At 36.9% G+C, this 18,903-nt stretch overlaps 2 protein-coding genes across 4 annotated transcripts; one reads left to right on the top strand and one right to left on the bottom strand.

Annotated features, from left to right (window-relative positions):
- Positions 1 to 11,014: 11,014 nt before the first annotated feature.
- Positions 11,015 to 13,005, bottom strand: LOC133804742 (uncharacterized). 3 transcript variants are annotated; one of them, XR_009878601.1, is made up of 3 exons: positions 12,687 to 13,005; positions 12,441 to 12,564; positions 11,015 to 11,432 (listed from the first exon to the last, which is right to left on the bottom strand). XR_009878601.1 is itself a non-coding variant. In XM_062242883.1 (2 exons), the coding sequence occupies exons 1-2, from the start codon at positions 12,973 to 12,975 to the stop codon at positions 11,365 to 11,367; spliced, it is 357 nt and encodes a 118-aa protein (XP_062098867.1). In that variant the 5' UTR covers positions 12,976 to 13,005; the 3' UTR covers positions 11,015 to 11,364. The 3 variants fall into 3 exon arrangements, 1 of the variants encoding a protein (XP_062098867.1); XR_009878602.1 differs by having other exon boundaries at positions 12,441 to 12,545; XM_062242883.1 differs by lacking the exon at positions 12,441 to 12,564.
- A 3,262-nt stretch (positions 13,006 to 16,267) lies between these two features.
- On the top strand, positions 16,268 to 17,307 carry LOC133803390 (uncharacterized). The gene has a single exon (XM_062241419.1). It carries the CDS (start codon positions 16,366 to 16,368, stop codon positions 16,867 to 16,869), a length of 504 nt encoding a protein of 167 aa, XP_062097403.1. The 5' UTR covers positions 16,268 to 16,365; the 3' UTR covers positions 16,870 to 17,307.
- The last annotated feature ends 1,596 nt before the right edge of the window (positions 17,308 to 18,903 follow it).

Genomic DNA, 18,903 nt, shown 5'->3' with positions numbered 1-18,903 from the left:
ATCCACATCACACCCTCATCAAAACCCAAGTTAAATACCAACCAAAACTTCCATTAATTCCAACTATTCACAACAAAACCACAAACTGAAAACTAAAACCAAAACAGAGCAAACTAGGGAACTAGTGGCTAGAAACTTACCTCAAACTCAGGTTGTGATGCTCTTCAATGGTAGAACACTTTCCCAAACTCCCAAGACTTACTTCCCAAGCTTGAATCCTCAACAGTGGCTCAAAAATCACAAAGGAAATGAAGGAGAAAGAGGTACGGGAAAGCTTCAAGAACTTACTCTGTTTTCCCTCTGTTTCACAGCCTAAAATAGTTAATATCTATCATAGGGGTAAAAAGACCATTATACTCCTAGGTCAATTAAAGGTTTCTAAAGGCTCCCAAGGGCAAAATTAGTATTCCCCATCCATCTCGTTAATCATAATTAACGCTCTCCAATTCCCGCTATTCTCGATAATCTCAAACACCAATGATTCACATCTTGCTACCCTTTAATTCCCGGCAACGTTCTAATCATTAAAATCACCTCGAGACTCATCCCGAGCCCCGAACTTAAACTTGTTATGACTAGACCGCTAATCAATATTCCAAGATCGTCTCATGCCGAATAGCTCGAACAAGCCCACATTATAATGTGGTCTCAACAATATATCACCAACATGCATACAATTATATAATTATGCCCTCAACGGGCCAAATTACCATCACACCCCTGTAATTATAATGTGGACCCACATGCATGCATTTAACATCATATTATAATATAATTCACATATACATGCATATTATCATTTAATGGCATAATTAAACAGGTATGGCCCTCCCGACCTACTAATCCCGCCATTAAACCACATCAGAGAATTCAGGGCGTTACAAAAGGATAATATTACGGATCCGCTAACCAAAGGGTTAAATTGAGAGTTGGTTGAAAAATCATCGAGGGGAATGGGTCTAAAGCCCATGAATGAATAAAGTCAATACAGTAGACACCCCACCTAGTTGACTGGCGATCCCAAGATCTAGGTTCAAAGGGACAACTAAAAGTGTAAAGATTATGTTAGATCATTGTGGGGGTTATCCTCATTGTCCATTCCTATGATGAAACAGTGATAATCGTAAGGAAAAGGTTAAGCTATGCTTTTAATGATTTCTTATGCGTCGAAATGTCGAACAGAGTAATACGGGTTACTCTTAATTAAGAAAATCACCTATGTGAGAGAGAAGATGGGCCGCTTCTATAGGGATTGAATAAGGGCTCAATTCTTGCAGAACCAGGGAAATGTTCAGGGCCAAAACGAACATAATCTTGAAAAACCAATATATGTCAGGAAAGATTCCTGTGTGTGGTATATCATCGTTTACACGAACGACAGAACAGTTCAAAGACATCGCGTCTACTGATCAGCCAGTAAAGTAAATATACTTACACAAGGGAAGGCTCAAAGGGTAACACCTACCTATCCTATGCGGGTTTCTAACGTTGAACTCTATCACCTAGGTCTAAACCATCTGTTGGTTATTCTTGTGTCAGTTTTCATTCATGTGGGGGATTGTTATAATTTTTTGAATGAAAAAAACCAATTGGGATTTGTCCCACATTGGTAATAAGAGGTTAAACCTCTCATTTTTGGCCTATATATAGAGAACATGGGCATTGTTGTTTAAACACACCAAAAACATATACATATATATATATATATTTGTCTTCCTTTGAAGATTAAGATATATATATTTTCAATATTGTTTTTTCCTTTTTACTCTTTAGAGTTCTTAGATCATTTGTTGTGTGATAGAGTTCGGGCATATTTGGTTCGGCGAAGTAATTGAGTTACTTGTCGTTCACTGTTGTATCCTGGGAGATAGACGTCGAAACCTCATAGAGGCGGCGAATCTGTTTTAAGGAAATTGTGTGTTACACATGCCTCGTCTTTTATTTTGTTCTTTATAATTATTGTCTAAATTAATTATAATTGTTATTTATATTATAGTTATTTATATTATGTTATTTATAATTATAATATTGTTATTTATATTATAATTATTTATATTATGTTATTTATAATTATAATATTGTTATTGTTGACTGTGTTTTTAGCCAATGACGTGAGAACGTTAAATACGACAAACCTTCAAGAGAATTTAAATCACACAGACGGTTTAAACAGGAAAAGTAAATAACACACAAGATTTTATAGTGGTTCAGCCCCGTTCAGTCGGTAATAGCCTAATCCACTTAGAGTTGTGATTATAGATCTGTACTCAAGATCAGATGGACTGAGCCAACTGAGTTTCTTCAGTACAGATTGCAAAAATACAAAAATCCTTTCAAATACCAGCACTTTCTCTCTCTAGAATACTCAGACCCAAATTTTCTCTCTCTAGAAAGAAGAAGCAGAAGCCCCCATCTAATCCCATAAGCCCTCTATTTATAGGCTTAGGGTCATACATACGGTATCCCCTAGAATCGGGATATTTTACTATACTTATTACATTTAAATTACAAAAAACATTCAAAATGTAACAAAACCCCCCATTTGTGGGAAGAATGAGAGATTCCCGCGTATCTTGTTGAAGCCGTTTCTGGGAATCTTGACTTAGTCCTCCTCTAGCTAGTTGATCCACCTCCTACTGACCACTCATGCAAGTGCTGGTCGATCATACACATGCTGGTCAGACATACACTTGCTGGTAGGACATGTGCATGGTGGTAGGATATGCACTTCTCTCCTCTAACATGACACTCTCCTCTAGCATGCCATTTCTTTACTTGGACAACCATGCACTTGCTGGACATATGCATAAAGACCACATTCTTGGGGTCTCCTCGGACCACACCCTTGGGGTCTCCTCGGACCACTCTCTTGGGGTCTCCTAGGACCACTCTCCTTAGTTCTCCTAGGATGCACTCTCCTTAGCTCTCCTAGGACCACCCCCTTGGGGTCTCCTCGGACCACACCCTTGGGATCTCCTAGGATGCACTTGGCTTGGTTATGACATCTTTCAAGCAGTCCCAACTCTTCACCAGTCTACCGGGTCACTTTATCACAACTATGAGGAGTCAATATATTTATTGACTATTTAATGTGTCTTTTACGGACCATGTACTGCCATTTGTCACCTCTATTGCCACATCATCAATCTCCATTTTTGGGGATAACAGTTATTTATATTATAGTTATTTATATTGTATTATTTATAATTATAATATTTATGTATCTTTAATTTAGTAGATATAAATATTGTATTTATCATATTGCGTTTATTCAAGTATTATATACGTTATATTTTTCTTACATGACATACTAAGCAAATTCACTAATTACACGAATCACAAAAAGATCACGTAAGTTCTCCTCTCCGTCGAAATGAGAAGAATTGTATCCTGCGGAATTTGGAGCGAGAACCAACTGCAGGAATTGAACCTTGCGAGAAGGATCTCACAAAAGAGATCTTTAAGAGAACCTACCACTAGCGAGAAGCCCCTCCTTAGATGAATACTCAACATCCATTTATTGAGTAGGATATGTGAATCCGAAAATTACCAATGAATAATAGCATGACACGTGGCAAATCTCGGTTATCCCGTGAGGTATAGTTAGATGTACCTAGCCACCATGCCACATGACCTGATAGTACGTACCGACACCTACAAACATTACACTCAATCATTGTCGTTGTTTATGATTAGGTTAGCACATAACTTGGTAAATGTTACAGCGAGCATGCAGAAAATAGAAGTGTTCTCTTCCAAGAAGCCCCTCCTTGGATGAATACTCGAGACCCAAGGAGGCCAATATTAACTGAATAAGATACGTGATTCCGAAAATTATCAATAAATAATAGCACGACACATGACAAATCTCGGTTATCCCTGAAGTATAGTACGATGTACCTTGCCACCACATCACCTGCAGTGTCGTTGTTTATAAATAGTGAAAACACATAACTGGATAAATGTTATAGTGAGCATGCAAAAGCAAAAGATAGAAGTGTTCTCTTCCAATGAGTTATGGAAACCAGTCTAAGTTTACTTTTCCTATTAGACGTTAATGATATTAATAGCAATAAGTACTCTTTGAGACAGTACAAATCTCCTGGGTATTCAGATTTCTCATTCAAGATAAAAACACCACAATCTCTTACAATGATATTTATATGCTAAGAAAACAAGGCAAACTGCCATAACAAAAATGTAACAGAAATTGGTTATGCTGCTCAACGCGACTCGGCCATCACGAAATCCTTCATCCATCTCGGGGGTGCGCGTGTTCTCTTCCCACGCGTGGCTTCTCTCAGCTGATCTTCTTTGTTTGCATCCTCTTCTATTCCTGCTGTAACATTTCGTTGCACTTCAGTGGCCTTAGGAGAATGGGCTGCATCACATGACCAAGCTTGGGCCTGGGCTTGAATTGCTTTGGAGTCCAAGGTGACCTGGGCTTGGCTATCACTACTCTCCCCCTCAAAACTGACCTTGTCCTCAAGGTCTTCCAATCCGTACAGTTTACAAAATGGAGCAAAGTCCTCCCAAGTGGCATCCTCTAAAGGACTGTGAGACCACTGAACTAGAACCTGTGGGATGGCCGTCTTGCCTTGCTGTAGCGTGCGACTGGAGAGGATGGCAATGGGTAACAATAAGGGTTGGTGTCCTCGTTGTAGTTCAGGCAGTGGGTAATGCTTCACTGGTTGTTGTCCAATAAACGGCTTGAGTAACGAGACATGAAAAGTAGGATGGAGGCGGCTGTGTTGAGGCAGGTCAAGAGTATAAGCAACAGGGCCAACGCGTGCCACAACTGAGAACGGTCCGAAGTACCTTCGACATAACTTAGCATTCAGACGATGAGCCACGGTGGTCTGCCTATACGGTTGTAACTTCACGAGCACAAGATCACCGATAGCAAACTCAATGTGACGTCTCTTTTTGTTGGCTTTCTGACACATTCGGTGTTGAGCTCGCTGCAAATTCAATTTCAGGTGAGACAATAAGGCATCCCGAGAGAGTAATTCATCCTCAACGGCCTGAACAGAGGTGCTACCGCGTGTGTACATGGGGATAGAAGGAGGAGGTCTGCCATATACGGCCTGAAACGGAGTCATACCGATTGACGAATGGTGACTCGTGTTGTAATGATACTCGGCCCACTTCAAAAACTGGTTCCATTTCTTGGGGTATTCAGCTGTGAAAGCCCGGAGATACTGCTCCAAGTACCGATTGGTCACCTCCGATTGACCATCCGTTTGGGGGTGCTAAGATGTGCTCAGTTTAAGACGAGTGCCCATAAGCTCGAAAAGCTCTCGCCAAAAGTTGCTAGTGAAAATAGGGTCACAGTCAGAAACAATAGAGCGAGGAAGACCATGGAGGCGAATGACCATTGTGGAAAAAAGTTCCGCGACCTTAGCGGCTGTATAATGAGTAGGCAATGCTCCAAAATGAGCGTATTAGTGAAGCGATCCACTACCACCAAAATCAATGTGAAGCCTTGCGAATGAGGGAGACCCACGATAAAATCCATGGCCAAATCCTCCCAAACTCGTTCCGGTAACTCTAACGGTTGAAGTAAGCCGTAGGGGACAGTAGTAGAATACTTAATCGTTTGACAAGTGAAACAAGCAGCAACAAACTCCTTTACATCCTTTCTCATTCCAGTCCAAAAGAAATTGGCACTAAGGTGTAAAAAGGTACGCTCTACCCCAGCGTGTCCCCCGATGGGCGAAGCATGGAACTCGTGTAATAAAGGCAGCTTGAGAGAGGAGGAATCACTAATGACAAACCTGTTTCGGTGGAGCAACAGCCCGTCGCGACAAGTGTAGAGTGAATGTGAAGGTTGTCCATTGCCGAGTTTCTGATGCAAGGAGACCAAATCAGCACAAGTTTCATTCTCGCGACGCAAGTCCGATAAGAATGCAAATGTAAACCCAGATGTGGTCAAATGAAGATGTGTGGCTGGTAACTCATCTTTTCGGGACAAAGCATTGGCCACTGAGTTGTCTTTGCCGGCTTTGTACTCTATAGAGAACTGAAAGCCCAACAATTTCCGTAAACAATGTTGTTGTTATGGGGTTTGAATAACCTGCGTAAGTATCTCCTTAAGACTTTTGTGATCAGTTCTAATAATGAAGGGTTGTCCCAGTAAATACTGTCGCCGTCTAGTCACGGCTTCGACCACTGCCCGTAACTCTCTGTCATAAGCGGATGCCCCAAGCATTCGTGGCCTGAACTTCTTGCTGAAATAAGCGATAGGATGACCTTCCTGTAGCAAAACTCCTCCAAATCCCACATTAGAAGCATCAGTTTCTATGATAAAAGTTTTAGAAAAATTAGGCAGTTGTAAGATAGGTGTAGAAATCATAGCAGTTTTCAATTGTGTGAAGGCCGACGTTGCAGCGGCTGTCCAAACGTACCCGTCTTTCTTTAGTAATTCCGTAAGAGGTGCAGCAATGGATGCATAATGAGCCACGAACTGGTGATAATAACCCATTAGGCCGAGAAACCCACGGAGCTGTTTGAAATTCTGAGGGAGAGGCCAGTCCACCATGACTGAGATTTTGGAGGGGTCGGCTGCCACACCTTGTCGTGACACAATATGCCCCAAATACTCTATAGACGTCTGAAACAGCAAACACTTGCTAGCTTTAGCAAAAAACTGGTGTTGGGTCAGCAATTGGAACACCAAACGCAAGTGCTGGAGGTGGTCAAACATGGATCTGCTATACACAAGAATGTCATCAAAAAATACTATGACAAACCGCCGGAAGTATGGAATAAAGACCTGATTCATCGCTGCCTGGAAGGTGGCGGGAGCATTGGTGAGCCCAAAAGGCATCACAAGAAATTCATAGTGGCCCTCGTGTGTACGAAAAGCTGTCTTGTGCACATCGCGCCCATCCATTCGAATTTGGTGATAACCGGCACGCAAGTCCAACTTAGAAAAAACAGTGGCAGCACCGAGTTCATCAAGGAGCTCGTCAATTGTCGGAATGGGAAAGCGATCCTTGATAGTGATCCCATTGAGTGCCCGGTAGTCCACACAAAATCTCCAAGTGCCATCCTTCTTTTTAACTAGTAAAATCGGAGAGGAGTAGGGGCTCGTGCTATGACGAATGAAGCCCGCCTATGTCATTTCACGGACCAGCTTCTCAATGATATCCTTTTGGAAATAAGGATAGCGGTATGGCCGCACATTAATCGGGCTAGAACCGGTCTGTAAAAAAATGCGATGGTCAATAGGCCGCAGCGGAGGAAGCTGCTGAGGGTTCGCAAAGACTGACTTATACTGTTGAATTAGTGTTTGTGCAGCGGGAGCCAAGGTTGGAAGAAGCTTAGAGATGCTCAGATTGGCCTCTAGAGGTGCCGAATCAAGGTCATGGTCAGCAGTGGGAACTGGAACAGGGAGCATACGCCACAGCCAACTAACTTGGCCGTCATGCATCATGGAAGTGAGTTGAGTGAAGGAAATCTGTTTGGCCTGCCACGCGGGATTGCCATCAAGCTTAACGGTTTGACCCCCCCAAGTGAATTCCATAGTCAAAGCCCGATGGTCATGAATGCACGGACCAAGAGTTTGCAACCATTGCATGCCGAGTACAATATCGAGACCCCAAATCGGCAAGACATACAGATCTACCCGAAACGTGTGCCCTTGTAAACTAAGTTCCACATCCTTACAAAGTTTGGAACAAGTTAAGAACTGCCCATTGCCCATATACACTTTGAACGGCTTAGTAGATTCGAAGGGCCACGTCAACGTCTCGGCCAAAGACTCTTGGATGAAGTTGTTGTTACTGCCGATGTCGATTAACACTTCCAAGGACTTGGAACCATGTTGAGCTAATAAGCGAAAAATGTGGGGATTCGCTGAGTTAGACAGAGCATGGAGACTAACCTCCTCTTCCAATTCCTCAGCCTCATTGTCCACACTGTCAGAACCATCCTCGTCTCCGTCGTGGCCACACAGTAAAAGCACACGGTTCTTGCACTTATGTCCAAAGTGAAATTTCTCATCACAGGTGAAGCATAACCCCTTATCGCGCCGCTCCTTGAGCTCGACAGGTGAAAGTCATTTGACAGGCAAATTCGGATAGGACCCAGTGGATTTGGTAGTAGAGCTCGAGCCAAAATTGCTTTGTGCTCCCGAATAAACTGATTTAGTACCCCCAAGCATATCAGAACCACTGACCTTGCGCCCCAAAGTCCCTGCAGCAAACTGATCGTGACGGAGACGTCCTGATAAATCCTCGTTGCGATCTTCGAACAACTGTGCTTTGGCCATAGCATCAACTAAATCAGTAGGAGTAATTCATGGTGAATAGGCAGCTTCAAACCCCAAACAAAAAAATTGAGAAACATTGCATCAGGGACCCCAGTGATTTGAGTCATGAGTTCCTCAAATGCTGTGCGATACTGTTCGATATTCCCGGTCTGTGTGAGTTTGGCAATGCGACCCAAAGGATCATCATACACGGAAGTCCCATAACGTTTCCGAAGTTCCAAAAGGAAGACCTCCCAGGTCTTGAGTAAGCCCCCTTTTTCCATCCATTGATACCAGGTGGCTGGTCCACCGTCCAAATGAAAGGCCACAACAGTCAGGCGCATCTCCGGTGCCACCTTGTGCAAATCAAAGAATTTATTAATTTTATAAATCCAATTCTCAACTTGAGAGCCATCAAACCTGGGTACTTTGACACGAAGGGTCTTCAAAAGTGAGTCCAGATCCCTGGCGGAAGCATCGCCCCCAACCCGTCGCATAGCATGCGGGCTCTGCTCCACGTCGACACCCGGGGTCGGACCCGAAACAGACGAGGCCGAGGGGCCCTGCTGGGAGGCAGAGAAAAACTGACCAAAACGATCATCCGTAGCCGCCCGATGTTGGTCCAGGAGCGAGGTGAACTTCTCCAGCTGAGCGTCGGAATGAAGCTTGAAATTGGCTTCCATAGACTTCAAGAGTTTAGCCAACTCGTCGTTCTTCATGGCGAGCACTGTGAAAGCACCAGTAATAGCAATAAGTACTCTTTGAGACAGTACAAGTCTCCTGGGTATTCAGATTTCTCATTCAAGATAAAAACACCACAATCTCTTACAATGATATTTATATGCTAAGAAAACAAGGCAAACTGCCATAACAAAAATGTAACAGAAATTGGTTATGCTGCTCAACGCGACTCGGCCATCACGAAATCCTTCATCCATCTCGGGGGTGCGCGTGTTCTCTTCCCACGCGTGGCTTCTCTCAGCTGATCTTCTTTGTTTGCATCCTCTTCTATTCCTGCTGTAACATTTCGTTGCACTTCAGTGGCCTTAGGAGAATGGGCTGCATCACATGACCAAGCTTGGGCCTGGGCTTGAATTGCTTTGGAGTCCAAGGTGACCTGGGCTTGGCTATCAGATATTATTATAATTATGGTATATATATGTAAATCTTGTAAAAAAAAAAAGACAAAAGGAACATGCAAAAGTGGGTAACCCTTAATTATTTACTCATCATCAACCTAGGAAACATTCTTTTTTGTTCTCTCGTTCATCAAGCTTTACACTTTGAATTTATTCTTCATTTTTTTCCATCTCTCAATCTAGACATTTATTAAAGGGTTCTTACATTGCATTTGTTAGTTAACATTTTTGAGTGTTAACAATAACAAAATGAATTTTTAATATTAATTTTTATGAAAATTAAATTAAAATTTAATAATAAAAAAATTAATTAATTAAAAACCTAAACTTAAAAGAAATTAATAATTTTGTTTCTCATTTTCTTCTTCCACTTTCAGTTTATTGAAATAATAATGTTTTGATTTTTTTATTGATCTAAATTAATTTTTGTGTCTTATCATTAATTGACCTTTTAAAAAATAGGATTTATACATTTTTAGACCCTGTGTTTTGTCTCATTACCTGTTTGGACCCTGTGTTTTGACAAATTAATTTTTAGACCTTGTGTTTTCTAAAATAGTTCAAATAAACCCCTAAACCCGATTTTGATCAAATTTTTTTGAACTAAAATCACAAATAATTCATCAAACTAACAACTAAGAACAAAAATACAGTCATTCTGCCTAAAAAATGTGCTGTTATACTCAATTTTTTGTTCATCAAAATCAGGTTTAGGGGCCTATTTGAACCATTTTACAAAACACATGGTTCAAATAATAATTTGTCAAAACACAGGGTCCAAATAGGTAATGAGACAAAACACAAGGTCTAAAAAAGTATAAACCCTAAAAAATATTCACAATATTGTTTCTGTTTATAATTGAAAATAATTTAAACTGAAATGTAATATTGAAAATAATTATTATTTTAATTAATTATAAATCTAAGAAGAAAAGTAACAAAATTAATAAGCAGTGATTCAACTTTAGTGGGGCAGATTTTTTTTTTCAAATAATATAGGTTGTGTTTGGTAAAATTTTATTTTTTAAACACAAAATTAAAAATATATTTTTGTTTTATTTTTTTTTATTTTTACAAAATAAAAATGTGTTTGGTAATTATTTTTGTTTTTAGAAAATAAAAATAAAAATGCGTTTGATAACTTTTACTTTTATTTTTTGTTTAAAAAATTTAAAAATAAAAAACATATTTGATAAACATAGTTTTATTTTTTATTTTCTAAATTAAAAATAAAAATATTTTTTGTAATCACTATTTATTACTTTAAATATAAATATAAGAAAATTATAATAAAAAAAAAAGATCAAATTAACAATATTCAAGTAATCTCAAATCTCAAATATCAATATCTATCTGTGACATAACACAAATCAACAAAGTCTGCATAATAAAATAGAAACGTATGAACTGATAATTGTTCAAACTTACAAAAAAAACATTAAACGAATCATAACAATCAACTAATGTCTTTACTCAATCTCTTAAATGTGGTGAATCAGGCACGTGGTATTGCCAAAAAGAACCAAGTTTTATCTCAGATTCATTCAACTTTAAATGTTATAATTGATTTAGCTCCTCTAACCCCAATGAAGTATCTTGTCCAACTTACATAAACTCATCACAATAAGAAATACGAATTTCATCTAAGACCACATCATTGAATACAAAGTTTGAAATGAATACTCAATTTCTCTTAATCATGAACAAGAATAAGCTCATTTAGCACATACAGTGCAGAAAAAAAAAACTAATGGCAATAAGGCATAATTTATATGTTGCAGACCAGATGTGATGCAACCTTCATAGAATTTCTCACGCAGTAACCTCTGTGCATAAACAATTTGAACTGCTTATAATAGTGAAGGTTCATAGACCAAATATGATATGAGCAAATTGCATAAGTGTCCGGTAATCTAACTTTCAAGTGTCCAACTCCTCAAACTTAGCGTGGAGCTTTGCATCAACAATTATTTAAGCAACCATTCTAGCACTGTGCATCAACGAGTGGCAGGGCCTTGAAGAAGACATCTTCAACGCAACTGGAAAATAAACTTTAAATTTAGATCATACGAATTATAAGAAAACAAATTAATATTCAATACACAACATGCAAAACCATTAGCATGCTCATTTGAAAATAAATTACAAATCTATCATCAAACTTCGATTCTATAAGGCTAAATAACATTATAATAAATCTTGATTTAAACTAGCAAGTTAACTGAAGCCCCAGATGCTTTGATCCAAAAACTTCACCCAATTCTAAATACTCCAATTGACAATCATATTCAGTACTATCTACTTAGATGTATTTATAGTAACAAACTATAAAAGTTGGAATCAACTAATAATTTACAAAAGACTACACAGTAAGCAATACAATTTTCCAGTATAATAACAAGAAAAGAGGCACTCACAACCAAAAACAACAAACTAAAACTTGTTCGGTAACCTAACTTTCACACTTGGATATAGCCACATATGTGTTTTCCTATTTCTAAGTAAATACTAGAGGAACTATCTACAACAAATATAGACTGAGAGACAATACCCCAAGAATTGTAAATTTCATGTGGTTATTAAGATGTCATTTTGTTCATATCTTTGTTTATGAACAGAAGAGAAGCAAATGTTTTTGGAAAGCTCTTTCACTGTCATAGAAAGTCATGAGAAGTTACTTAGAATTACTTTTATATGATAGAATTTTTTATCTATATCTTTCTGTACTGACAACAATGGAAGAAAACAATATAATATTTCTTTCACATACTATATATTGTCAGACAAACTCATATCAGTGCGACAAAATAACACAGTAATGTTGACAATAAAAGTTTGAGATCTTTATTAGCTTATTTTATTAAAAAGATTACTTAGAAACATCAAAAGAAAAACACAATTATCCTTAATATAAATAAACATAATATGCTAGGCCTTAGAAACAATGAATCTAAGATCCATTCCAAAAGAAAAAAGAGAAAAAAAATGTAGAAAAACAAATACCTCCATTAATCATAATATGAACACTCTGCAATGAAATTACTAACCTTGTGAGCATTAAGTCCACTTTAAGCTTATTTTCTTGAAAATGAAATGATTCCACCTCAAATCAGTTTTCTAAACAATATGAAGTGCACTGCCTAGAGGTCAATCTGCTTAATCATTTCAAATCTGTTAAATCACACATTTAAATGCATTTAGAATGAACCAGGTGAGTTTTTCATCAAATGGGGTTCAAGTAAATGCTTGTATTTAGAGTCAAATTACTATTTCTAACAATGTAAACAACTTACCAACTTCAAGATCGCTGCTACAGAATTCATTGTTGTGCAAGAGACAAGCGAAGAGGCTAGAATCCCACTGATTACGGCGAATTGGCTCACCAACCATGCTCCCGTGCCCTAAAGGCAATCCACCGATAGTCCAGCTATATTTGGCGCTACAATCGACATATCTTGATGCTAGAGATTTCTTCAGCAAAGAATCCTTCGAGAGTTTTCTGGGATTTTCCTCGTCAGCTCCGTCGACTTGCTTGGCTAGAGAAGGGCTCGACTCGTCAATGTCCTTGTTGTTGGTCTCCATGGACGAAGAATTCGAAGAAAAAGTTCCCAAAATTGAAATGAAAACGAAATAAAAACTATTTAAACAAATTTTATAAGTGAAAAAATATTGTTTCGAAATTTTCATAAATTTTAATTAAAATTTAAAAAAATAAAAAGTATAACATTTTTTTACTTTTTTTTCTTCATATTTTTAATTATTTAATTGGAAAATTATTTAAAAATGGGTTACCAAACGAGCCCATAATAAGCAAAAAAAATATTAAAAATTTGAGAAAAACTTTGTTAATTACGACATATCTAAATATTGAATATCAAACTATTTAAGTCAATGCTAAATATTAAAAATATATACACAATACAATAAAATTTAAAAAAAAATCAAATTTTAACTCATTTTATTGTGGATCTTTTAACATTCCTATGCAATTACATATATTTAGAAAAAAAACTAAAATCTCTACTTCTAAAACAATAATAGTTTAAAAGAAGTTTAATTTCAGATGGGGAGATGACTTTGTATTTCTTTTTTTGGGGTATGGAAACTTGTATTTATGTAATATTAAATATTATTTAAATATAATAAATTAACAACGTAAGAGTCCTGTATGTGTGTGTTTTTTTTAAATAAACCGCATATATATAAAGAAAGAAAATATTTTTACTCTGATTTGAACCCATGTTATTCAAATTTATATAAATCAGCTTCAACATAATGTCAAAATCATAATTGTTAAATATTAGCTTCAATTAAATATATACATTAATTAATTAAAATATAAATTATTTTTAAAAATATTTTATATATATTTTTCAACCTGGGGTGACCGACCACTCTCGTTTTTATCTAGGTACGCCCTGCTAACAATGTTTTAAAATTTATAGGGAAATTTCATGTTATATGCATGATAACTTAGTGAATTTTTTAAATATACCAACATAAGTTACTATGCCAAATATATGACAATTTTAATTTTTTAGACAAAAAATACCCCTAACGTTCAAACACCGATTTTCTCTCTCAATCTGAACTCTCTCTCTAACATCTCTCATTCTCTCACTCTCTCTCTCTCATTCTAATATTATAGATCTCGAAAAAATACAAAAATTAAAAAAAAAATCATCTGAAACAGACATTTGAGTGAAAAAATATGAACCTCCAAAGTTTTCATCAAATTTTAATATAGAGCATCGATTTTGCATCGAAAAAGAATCGTTTTGGCCAAAAATCAAGTTTTCATGATTGCATCGCAACAGCATCGAAACACTATCGATTTTGCATCGAAAACATCATCGATGCACCATCGATTTTGCATCGAAAAAATATCGTTTTGGCCAAAATAACAAGTTTTTATGTTTGCATCGCAAGAGCATCGAAACACTATCGATTTTGCATAAAAAAAGCATCGCTTTGCCCAAAAATCAAATTTTCATGATTGCATCGCAACACCACCAGTTTTGCATCGAAACATCATCAATGCACCACCGATTTTGCATCGAAACACCATCGATTTTGCATCGAAAAAACATCGTTTTGACGAAAAAATAAGTTTTCATGTTTGCATCGCAAGAACATTGAAACACCATCGATTTTGCATCAAAACATCATCGATTTTGCATCGAAAAAACATTATTTTTGCCAATAATCAAGTTTTATGATTGCATCGCAAGAGCATCGAAATTGCATCGTTTTGATGCAATTTAGATGTTTTTAAAATTTTTTTTTTTTATGGTGTTTCGATGCAAAATCGATGATGTTTCGATGCAAAATTAATGGCGTTTTCGATGCTCTTGTGATGCAATCATGAAAACTTGTTTTTTTTTTTGCCAAAACAATGAATTTTCGATGCAAAATCGATGTTGTTTCGATACCAAATCGACGGTGTTTCGATGCAAAATCGATTGTGCATCGATAATGTTTTGATGCAATCATGAAACTTGATTTTTGTCCAAAATGATGCTTTTTCAATGCAATTTCGATGATTTGCACTGAAATTTGACGAAAACTTTGAATGTTCATATTTTTTTACTCAAATGTCGGTTTTAGATGATTTTTTTTAATTTTGGTATTTTTTCGAGATCTACAAGATTAGAATGTTAGAGAGAGCGAGAGAGTGAGAGAATAAGAGATGTTAGAGAAATAAAGTTTGGATTGAGATAGAAAATGAGTGTTTTGAATGCTAGTGGTATTTTTGTCTAAAAAATTGAAATTATCATATATTTAGATAGTAATTTATGTTGGCATATTAAATTTTTTTACTAAGATATTATCCATATAACATGAAATTTCGCATTTTATATTTGTAATTAATTAAATTTATATTTATAATTTTCATCCCTCCATAATTCTTATTATGAGAGCTAGTACTTCACAATGCGAGTCCTTCTCATCATCGTCCTGCCAAAAAATTTGAGGATGGGAAATCGAACCCTCCACCTTCTCTTTAATAATCAATGGACTCACCATCAATCAAAATACATTTCTTTGTTTAAATTATAGTTTTAGATATTTTTATATACTTTTTAGCAATAGTTTGCACAAAATTATATCAAAAATAATTAATAGAATTTGAATACCTAATAATAAATACTAAAAATTTTAACTCACAAATCTTAAAATAAATTAATATAATTATAAAAATATAAAATTGAGAAAAATAATAGATTTTTATTATAATTTTAATTTATAGATAATTAACAAATAAAAATTTATTATCATTATTAATGTCAAAATATGAGGCTTTTTATCGTGTCATGCTTTCGGGCTAGTTTGTTCGTACTTTCGTGTCGTGCTGTGCCGTGCTCAGGCCCATGTCGTGCCGTGCCAATTTTCAATTCGTGTTGTGCCTGGCCCAAACTCATATTTTTTCGTGTCATGTCGTGCTCGTGCCGTGCTAGAAAGCCCAGCCCGTATTTACAGCTCTAAGTGACACTCTATAAATATTAAGAATATAAAATTACATTTAGTTTTTTAAAAAAAAAACTAAAACTACGTTAACAAGTTTAATTCTCATTTCTCCTTAATATTTCTTTTAAGTAAAAAAAAAAAAAAAGAAGAAGAAGTTAATATTCATTAGATTTTTGTAAATAGAGAAAGAAAAGACAGTGGACGTGGTAGACACGGAGCGTTTGGAAAGTGAGTGGCGAATCACGGAGTTTGTAATGCCGGGCGTCGCTTTCGAATGAAAATGAAATAGGGTTTTGTTTATATTAATAAAATAAAATATAAATAATTTCGATACGGAGAGGGATATGAATGAATTATGGAAGACTTTCCCTATAAAATACATGACCTTCCCCCTTCTCCTCTCATATCATATTTAATTTTCTTTTATTAGTTATCTCTCTCTCTCTCTCTCTCCCTCCTTTTATAAATTTCTTTAGTTTCGTCCCAAAATTTCACTGGAAAACCATGGGGTATTCTACTAGAAACCCTAATCACCGCCCCCACAACAACCGACCAAAGCCCAATCGCCGAAAACGAAGCCCTCCTCGTTCCGACCCCACCACCTCCCCGCCGGCCCCAAAGTATACGGTCGAGAAGCCTGACGCCGGTACCCTCGTCATGGGTCATATCAAGATCCTGAAACGAGGCGAGGAACTCGAAGAAAAGACTACGACTACGACATCAACGTCATCCATGGACACAAGTCCTCCTCGTAAGGATCACTGCAGACTCACCAATCCCGAGTCGGCGGGTTTGCTTGGTTCAGAACCTGAGTCGTTTCCCACTCGAATCCGTTCCAAAGAGCCGACTCGAACTTCTTTGTTCTACGCAGGGTCGACGGTATGCATAGCCTCGCCGCCACCGAGTTCACTCCCTCTTCCGGTGTTCTCAAAGAAGGGCGTAGCATCTCCAATTAATCTTGAAGCAACTAGTGTTTTGTTGAAGGTTTTACGTCTCGATTTGGCGTGAAATAGTTCAGATCTTTAGTTTAAAGGCGTAGATTTACTGTGAATCGATGCAGATCTAGTCGTTTTGATTAAGCCATGGATACCAACTTTATAAGGGTTCTCTTCATCTTTCCTTTTTCTTTTTTAAGTTTGAGTTTTCTGACTGCGTGATCTTCCCTTATTTTTTCAACGGGAGGTCGGTCATAACTCTCAACCTTAGCTTTTTAAGACATTATCTAAGTTTGTAAAAGCTGGGTGGCGAAACCGTATTCTACTTTTTTGTGTTTTATTTCCTTTAGGCTTTTTTTTGTAATTTTATTTTGGGTTTTTAATTTTAGTCTTTAATAATATGCCTAAAACGAAAGGTAAGGGTTGGCTAACCCTATAAGTACTTGTAAGCTTTTCCTTGTATCCAGACTTTTCAGTCATTAATCTGAATAAATTTGTGTATTTTGTTTTCTGTTTTCTTTTATATTAAATTTTATTTATGGTAATGTTAAAGCAAGTTGTAGCATGTTGGTAGGTAGGAAACGAGATTATTTTATTTTATTTTTTGTGCTTCTATTTATTATTTTAAATTAAACAATAGATAACATTCTTGCCCATAAACCAGAAATGAACCAAGTATTTAGAAATGAACCAGAAATTAAGAGAAGAAAAAAATTTACCTTATTTTTGTTGTTTGTAATTCAAGTTCTGAATTTATGCCCCCCACTACACCACAGCTAGAGCACCTCTGTTGGATCTCTTTCTTAATTTTTTCCATTCCTCTCTTCTATTCTTTTTTTGTTTCGCCGGTTGTATTTTACTTGTAGGTTTTATCATTCTCATCTTCACACCCCTGGGTCACTCGTATTGATTCTTAATTGGAAAAAATTGTTGAGAGTATGACTGTATGTAGTATTCTCGTACATGCTCCCATACATGTTCTGTACTTGATACATCCACCGACTACATGCTCACATACATGTTATGTTCTTGATACATCCACTCATTTGATTTGGTTGGCAAGTGACCACCTACTTCGACCTTGTTCTTTTCATGTTGTGCGGCTATTTTTGGTGCAAGATTAGACTCCCACATGACAACTGATTGCCTATTCTTGGTTAGCCTTTGCATTAAGTACATTCGAATACGTTCAATCATTGATGTTACATATATGATCTCGAAAGTCAGGCTCGTATAGTACAAGCTTGGAGTGAGCGGATTCGTCATAATCAATCGGAATTGGTGAGCTCGAAAACTATCGAAGATGTTCCGAGGTTATAAGTCAAGCTCGAAGCGGTTATAAGTCAAGCTCGAAGCTACAATGACAGTGGTTCAACACTTGTATAAATTTTCTGATTCATTTCCTACCATCAGACAAGACGATTCGAGTTAGGCAATGTGAGCTCGAAAATGACGATCTGAACCATGTTACTTGTTCAAAGTCGAGGCGAACTGAGGTAGCGAGCTCGTGATGGTTGATCGGTCTCGAAGGCGTGTTTATTGAATGTTCAAAGTCGCGAGCTGAGTGTGAACATCTTTATTGTTATGAAATCCCTATATTTAAGGGATTGATTGTAAATTGTTGTTAAATCCCAAATATCATGGGATTTATACGCGTACGTAGTAACTATATGCATTTAATTGCATTTATTTAATTGATTTGTATAATAACTCTCCGAAATATGAGGGGAGAGATTCGGCAAACCACTCTATAAATAGAGTGAAACAATTCATTTGTAAATGACAGAGAAATTTGTATTGGGAAGACTCTGTAAAATTGCTTCCAGAAAGCTTTGAGAGAATTCCATAAAGTGAATAACACTGATTCGTGGACTAGGCAAATTTTAATTGCTAAACCACATAAAAATCGTGTCTAATATTGTTTGTTTCCTCTGGTATTTTGTTTAACTACTCTACATTTCTAAGTTGACGAAAAACAACGTCAACAGTTTGGTGCTTTCGTTGAGAGCCATTAAACAAGACATGAGTCTATTTAATCAGAAAACCTCTTGAATCATCAATGGCCGCTGCAAGCAATCCCAGTACTGGTGGGCGACCATTGCCCCAG

Source organism: Humulus lupulus, chromosome X (genome assembly GCF_963169125.1).
Source record: "Humulus lupulus chromosome X, drHumLupu1.1, whole genome shotgun sequence".
Taxonomy (NCBI): Eukaryota; Viridiplantae; Streptophyta; class Magnoliopsida; order Rosales; family Cannabaceae; genus Humulus; species Humulus lupulus.
Note: the sequence above shows the minus strand (reverse complement) of the source record. Positions and strands in the feature narration are given on the sequence as shown.